Here is a 7842-nt window from a genome sequence, read left to right on the forward strand (position 1 = left end):
CCCTCGTACCAGCTTATATGTTTATGGATTTTCATACTTAAAAAATGGCCCGAAGTCACACGAATATTGATGTGGGCCCTAGATATAGGTATTACTTGAGTTTGGAACAGCACTCTTTATCTACAGCTTATCGGGTTGCAGCTGTGATTCTTCAGAGTTGAGATAGATAGAATAGCATACGTGTGTTTATAGCTATAAAATGAATTCAGCGTTACTTCCACACTTGCATTTAAAGGTGGTGACCGTGGCAGTCATCGGTAATCATTCTGAACAGGTGGGTACGTTTGTGAGTTAGTCTGAACCCCAACCATACTTGCATTCGGGGCAGTTTTAAGAGCATCACGGGACCCGGGCACAATCATTTTTCTGAGCCCCCTCCCCATACCTGGTTAGAAATGCCTGCCTATCAGTTTACATGTTCAGAGGCGGAGAGATTTATAGTTTTTCCTGCCTGTGGGCTATAGAACTTTTTGCTTTTGCCGCCTTTTTTCCCCTGTCTCTAGTCTAATTTTCTTGATACCTCATTCTGAAATTTGCCGTTATCGCCCGCTTAACGCCCCCTTCCCCCGCTTTCCTCTCGATGTGCTTTTGTCTATAAGTCTATAACTTATTCTTTTGTTTGCTCACGCGCTTTCACACTCTCTAGGTCACTCCCCCGTACTCTCAATGTCACTCTTTTAGTCGCTCACTAAGATGTTTCCTCGTTTTCCAGGTCACTTTTAAGCTTGCACACTCTCAAGGTAAGTCTCTCACTCACCTGATTTCTTGCTCTCTAGGTCCCTGTTTCGGTCACTCCCATGCATGGAAACTCTTTAAGTCACTCACATGCTCGCGCACTCTTTTGATTGCTCACTGACCTATCTGACCGTCTCTATAGATATCACTTTTTCGTCCCTCGCTCGCTGGGTCACTGTCATGCTTAATCTCTCTAGGCACTCTCACTTGTTTTCTCCTTTTTCCAAGCCACTCCCAAGCTCGCACACCCCCTCAGGGTAGATCATTTTGTTTGTAGCTCCACTGGCACGACTTATTGCTCCTTAGGTCACCGTTTCGGTCGTGACTCCCATGCTAGAAACCTTTTTTGGTTACTCACAGGCTCGCACACTATTTTTATTGCTCAATGACCTGAAGCCTCTCTCTATGTATCACTCTTTCAGTATTGTTCACATGCCTGCACATACTTTCTAGGTCACTCTTTTGGTCGTTCACTAATCTAGTCCTTTGATCACTTGGCAGAAGCGGATTCATGGTTTTGTCGACCTCCTCACATTCTACACTGGTTTTCATGATCACTCATGAAAATTTTACGCTCCTCCGAAATTTCCGCACTGCGCAACCCCCCCCCCCCCCGCTTAGCCTGCCCAGGTAAAAACGCCACCAGATATTATTTTTTCACCTGGCCCTTGGCAATGCCTGGGTGGACCTATGCGTCAAGACGGCACTGTTTGCGTCAAATTTTTCTGATGATCACCCCGAGATGTGACGAAAGCTAAATTTTGACCTTTTCTTCTTCTCATTTGAAGGATTTCAAAGATGAGTCGGACAACCCTGCTGATCCTCAGCGTGGTGGTGACGATGGAACTATTCATACCGATGGCCTCATCCTTCAGCCCTTACGCCCGCAGCATCAACGAGGTCGGATTCCGGGTCATGAACTCTCTGGAAACCACCGACAACGTCTTCTTGTCTCCGGTGAGCATCTACATCGCTCTGGCCATGATTCATCTCGGGGCTAGGGGCCAGACCCAAAGAGAGCTGGAGAAGGCTCTAAGGCTACGATATCCGGGACTGGCTATCCCGGACCTCCACATGAACTCCAAGTATCTCGACTACCTCGGAGGCAAGAACGATTACAACCTCACTATGGCCAACGGGATTTTCGTCCAGAAAGGTCACCCGATCAAGCCCAGCTTCGTGAGGAACCTGATGACATTCTACCACGCACACACGCATGAATTCGACTTCGCGAAGGATAGTCAAGGGGCAAAGGATGGTATTAACACCTGGGTTGCTGAAAAGACTCGGAACACGATATCCAAGTTGCTCGAGAAACCCCTGGATCCGACGACGAAGGTCGCTGTCCTAAACGCCATCTATTTCAAGGGGTTCTGGGAGACTCAATTCGATCCCAAGAATACAGTCAAAGGACTATTCCATGAAACGGGCAAGGAGTATTACGAGGTAGGTCTTGATTCTGTTTTTCTTCCCCCACGTGCTCGTCATATCTGAGGGTTCAGCGCATACATGCTCAAACCTTATCCCGCGGGGTCGAAGGAGAACCCTCGGAGTCGTCTGATGTGGCCCATGACTTCAGACATAATTTTGTAAACACATAATCAGATCACTTAAGTGACACGCTGTGCAGTTCCACATTCCCAGACAAATTAAGTGACCCGCGGGACATTCACATGTCATTTGAGTAAAATGCGGCATAGTTCCAGAGCACTTGAGTAATGCGCGGTGCATTTTCAGATAACTAAAGTGACTTGCAGCACATTTCCAAGTCATATAAGTCACCTACGACGTTGTTCCAGATAATTGAAGTGTCCCACGGCACATCTACAGAGCACTCAAGTGATCTGCGGTGCAATTCCACATCACTCAAGTGACACGCGATATACTTGCGGATAACTTGAGTGACTCGCGTCATAGTTCCAGAGCACTTAAGCGGCCCGCAGAACATTTCCAAATTACGTAAATGACCCGCGGCACATATACGAATCACTTGAGTGTCACGCGACATATTTGCAGATCACTTGAGTGACTCGCGGCATAATCCTAGAGCACTTAAGCGGACAGCGACATGCTTCCATGTAACTTAAGTGACCAGCGGCAAATTTACATATCATTAAATGACCCGAGGTACATTAAAAGATCACTTAAATGACCCGAGGTACATTAAAAGATCACTTAAATGACCCGAGGTACATTAGATCACTTAAATGACCCGTGCCACATTAACAGATCACTTACAGGACCCGCACGTCATATTCAAAGATCACTCAGGGGTACTTCGGCACATTTAAAAATCATTTAAGTGCTCTGCATCGCTGTTCCAGATAACTTGATTCAGTGGCCCACGACACGTTTTAAAATCGATGAAGTGGCCCGCCCTCTTCCTAAAGGTTAATCCCTCTTCGGAGTCCTCCATTGTGTCCCACGAACTCAAACGTAATTTCGTAAAAAAATGAACTTTCTTTCTTTCTTTGCTTTCAAACCGGGCACAACTCAGGTCTATCGCCATCTATGGGCGATTTACTACCTAGTGAGTTGTGCCGGAAGTGTAACTGTGTGTGTGTGTTCCTAACAGTATGAGTGCGTACGTAGTATTGTGTTTGATTTTTCAGTGCCGCCATCTATATTTCAGAAGAGAAGTGAGTGATGTATTATGATTGAATTACATTTGTACTGTTTGTAGGTCTGTTGCTCTCTGTGGCGAGACTTTTTAAAGGGGAGATCGTAAACTGTATGATTTTTCACCCTAGTCTTGATTGCAGGGCCCTTTGATTGTAGCTTCTACTGTGTCACTTTCTTGGTGACCCAAGAAAGTGGCTCGTAAAAAATTACTAAATCCCTGCAGTGGCCCACGATAGGTTTCTAAATCACTCAAGTGGCCCGTACACTTCTAAAGGTTGAGCATTTGAGTGTCAGTGGAGACCATTAATTTTAGTAGATATCGTTGACTGGGAGGGTATTCTTTTTTTTCCGAGTTGCGAGCACCGTTTACGTCCAGCAGCAGAAGAGCACCTCCGACACATGCTTAAACTCAAATGTGAGCAAATGAAATCAACAGGCATTCTGGGTATTATACCGAAGTAAACTTCGGAAAAAAGTGTCGTTCTCTCCACCGGGAATCGAACCCAGAACATCTTTAATACCGGGCAAGCACACTGACTATTATATCACAGAGACGACCCTTTCTCCTTAAAGCATGCGCAGTAGCGTGACTTGCTGAGTAGAGACATTGCAGCCTCTCCTAACAAAAGACAATAGGCCTAGAACGGCACACTTATTCAATCATTGCACTTCTCTCATAGTTAGAAAAATTGATGGGAGATGGCAGCAGCACTACACATAACAAGCATTACACAGTAATAAACTTCACGTTATGTTCACAACACGTACACGCACATTCAAACGTGTACCAATTTGTTAGAAGTTCTACAGAGGAATATGAACGAGGTGCATGTGCGGTTTAGTAGTAGTAGTAGCCTTTCCTAACTTCATAACTGGGTTCGATTCCCGGTGGAGAGAACGACACTTTTTCCGACGTTCACCTCGCCATGATATCTTGATAGCCAATCCATTCCACGTATCTTGGCCGAGTAAAAACAAAAAGTCATTAAAAATGGAAACTTTTGAGTCAGTGAAAATTTCACCTGCTCGTGACGTCAGCAAGTAGTCCATTTTTCCTCAGAATATTCAGGGAGAAAAATTCCCTGCTCATGCCAGTATCATCGTTGTGAGGAAAAGAAATGATCGGGCTCAGAATTGGCGTTTCAGACGTGCTAGATAGTCTTAATCACGTTGCAGATGAACTCGGCAACCCGTGCGGAGGCCTTCTATCTGTAGGAGGGTGCTGGCAGGCTCCCTTTTTACTATAGCTGGTGTTGGATGAGAACGCTGTCCATCATTCGTCGCAAGATCACGTGTCGTGTTTTCTGTCAGCGCAATCCCCGTTATTTTCTTTTGGCGTCCATTAAAGGAAAATGAGCAAGGAAGGGACTTTATTTTTTTCCAAGATTTGCAATTATTGTTCTAGAATTAATGAAAAAATAATTCAGAATTAATGAAATATAATTCCATAATTAATTGAAAGATAATTCCAGAATAATTGAAAGATAATTCCAGAATAATTGAAAGATAATTCCAGAATAATTGAAAGTAAAAATTCTAGAACTAATGAAAGAGATCATTTCAGCATTAATGTGGAAGAGATGAATCCAGAATGATTCCATAAATTCATGAAAGATAATTCCAGAATTAATGAAAGAAACAATTCTGGCATATATTTTTTTCCAGGAAATATTTTCGGCATTAATGAAATTAATAATTTCAGCATTGGTAAAAGGGATTATCCATAGGCGGATATAGACTTGGAAGTCCGGGGGGGGGGCAAGGCCATTATTGCTGGGGGGGAGGGGAAGGTGATGATGATGTCAATTCATATATATACACATACACATATGCATTAGATCTGCCCACTCCACTTTTGACGCTGGCTACGGGGGGGGGGGGGCCCCCCCCGTATCTCCGCCCTTGGGATTATCTCAGAATTAATGGAATAAAATTAATTCCACAATTAATGAAAGAAACAATTCAATCGTTTTTATCTTTAGAAGGACTGCACATTTCAATGGGGAAAGTGTCTGGCAAGAACTGTATGTATTAAACACGCCACGTGATATCCTTGTATTCGATGTTCCTGCTGTCGCTGTGGCTCCTTCCTCCTTCCAGTAACATAAGCTCAATGCTACGACCGCTCGAACAAATTTTGAGATTTTAAGTAGCTGTACGTCATATTTGAAAATTTTTGTAACTGAAAGTGTGTTTCTAAAGTCAACGGTTGCAGAGATATCTGTCGTGTAAACAATTTGGGACAGCCTGTATAAAGCTCGAGCCGAGCACCTGTAGGTCATAAACGTTCTGGCTATTGAGGTGGATCAGGATACAGATAAATTTGGACCCTTGTTGGTTAGAAAGTACATGTTTTGGAAAGTACACGTGAGTACAAGAAATAATACACTTTCAATTAAGGGAATTGAGACTTCAGTGAAGCACCGTGCTCTTCACAGAAAGAGTCGAGATTCAGCCTGGACACTGATTCTCGACGTACCCTCATCTGGAGAGAGTCTGGGACCCTATACATCCCTCTCACATCAGGGAAAGGGATCAATATGGTGGTAGAGGTGTCATGGTAGGCATCATGTTGGATGGCTGCACACCCATTCATGCGTTTGACAGAGGGTCCTTGAGTGCTAGGAGGTATACAGAGGAGATCTTGAGCTCTATGTTCGACTTTTCAGGGGCGCAGTTGGCCTTCGGTTCCTGTTCATGAACGAAAACGCTCGTCCACATCAGACTCACCTGGTCAACGATCATCTGGAAAGTGAGAATATTCGGCATATGGATTGGCCAGCCAGATCCCCTGATCTAAACCCTAGAGAACATGTCTGGGACTCATGCCCCCCCCCGGGCGAAGTGGCTTTTCTGATTCCCCACCAGGTAAATTCTAGAAAATTTCAACCAAATCTCACTTTTGTGAGGCCCCTCTTGAAGCCCTCGGGTGGGCCCATGCGTTAAGATGGTACTGCTGGGACGCTCTTGGGAGGGCAATTGCATCTCGCCATCTCGCTCCGAGAACTATCCCGGAGCTGAAAACTGCGGTGCTGCAGAAGTGGGACCGATTGTCTCAGGGACTCCTCAGGGACTCCTCAACTGCCTCGTGTCCGGTATGCCGTCGCGCAGTGCGACCTGTCTGACCTTGAGAGGGGACCATACCCCATATTAGACTCACTTTCGGTTTGACCTCGCAACGTGGATTTCGGACGTTCCTGCAATGATAAGCTTTACTGACAATCGTGCGTGCGTACTATGACTTTTGTACGATACATCTCTTTCTCTGTTATATCTGTGTATTCGTACAAAATTTCATTAAAATCTGTCAATTAGTTTTTCTGAAATTCGAGTGTGCTTATTATCGTAATTTTGCACACGAGTGCATATTGCAAATAAATAATATATGCATTTCACATTGTCGTTGCCAGGCAAACCTTATGCAGATGACTAATGCAGTATTTAACTTCTACGAAGACCCCTTATCCGGATACAAGTTCATAGAGATGCCATTCAAGGGGAAAGACATAGTTATGCTTCTAGCGCTGCCCAAAGACACCGAAGGACTGCCGAGCCTGAAGATGTCCAACGAAATCTTGCTGAGGGTACAGAAGAACCTATTGAAAACCCGATTGTCGAAGGTTGTCATACCGAAATTCCGAATGGAGTACGGCACCGAGCTGAAGTCGATCCTGAAGACGATGGGCATCGACGACCTGTTCTCCACCGATGCCGATCTCAGGGGCATCAGCCACCATAGTTACAAGAGCCTGTTCGTCTCTTCGGTTTTCCACAAAGCCGTCGTAGAAGTCGACGAGGAAGGAGGCAAGGTAGCTTCCGCTCTATCGAAGGTTCTGGTGCTGAATCGTCAAAGGGTTAAGAGATCGGATTTCGTCGCCAACCGTCCATTCTTATTCTACGTCTTAGACAGGAGACTCGACGTGGTGCTGTTCGCTGGAAGACTCGTCAAGACATGATCATCAACTGTTTCCTGTGTTCACAAGGTCTGAATAAAACCCTGCTGTCAATCAATCAACCCCCCCCCTACATTGTTTTGATTATTTCCCTTGGATTTGTGGATGCGTCCACGAGATATTAAGCAGGGACGCCCTTACCGGTTCACGGAACCTTTGCCCCCGATATGTCGCCTCCGACATTTCGTCCCCGACATCTCGCCCCTGGCACGTTTCGTCCCCAGTACATTTGGCCCCCCGGAAATTTCGCCCCTGACATCTCACCCCGGTACATTTAGCCCCCGAAAATTTCGCCCCGGACATTTCACACCGGGAATTTCGCCCTGACCATATCAGTGACCCAGTGAGCGACCATATGAGTGACTCAGTAAGTAATCAAGTAAATCGGAAATTTATCTCTGATATTTCGCCAGCCCTTATCGTACGCGTGACTGTATGAGTGAACATATGAATGATGGTACAAGTGACCAAGTGAGTGACCACATGAGTGACCCAGTGAGTGATCATATGAGTTACTCAGTGAGTAATCAAG

At 45.2% G+C, this 7842-nt stretch overlaps 1 protein-coding gene across 1 annotated transcript; it reads left to right on the forward strand.

Moving 5' to 3' along the window:
- The first annotated feature begins 214 nt into the window (after positions 1–214).
- On the forward strand, positions 215–7372 carry LOC149070109 (intracellular coagulation inhibitor 3-like). The gene is made up of 3 exons (XM_089249613.1): positions 215–274; positions 1524–2181; positions 6768–7372. The coding sequence occupies exons 2-3, from the start codon at positions 1534–1536 to the stop codon at positions 7311–7313; spliced, it is 1194 nt and encodes a 397-aa protein (XP_089105739.1). The 5' UTR covers positions 215–274; positions 1524–1533; the 3' UTR covers positions 7314–7372.
- The last annotated feature ends 470 nt before the right edge of the window (positions 7373–7842 follow it).

The sequence above is a fragment of the Pholcus phalangioides genome, unplaced genomic scaffold (assembly GCF_987345545.1).
Source record: "Pholcus phalangioides strain wild (caught in Gottingen) unplaced genomic scaffold, Ppha-v1.0 ptg000022l_1, whole genome shotgun sequence".
Classification (NCBI taxonomy): domain Eukaryota; kingdom Metazoa; phylum Arthropoda; class Arachnida; order Araneae; family Pholcidae; genus Pholcus; species Pholcus phalangioides.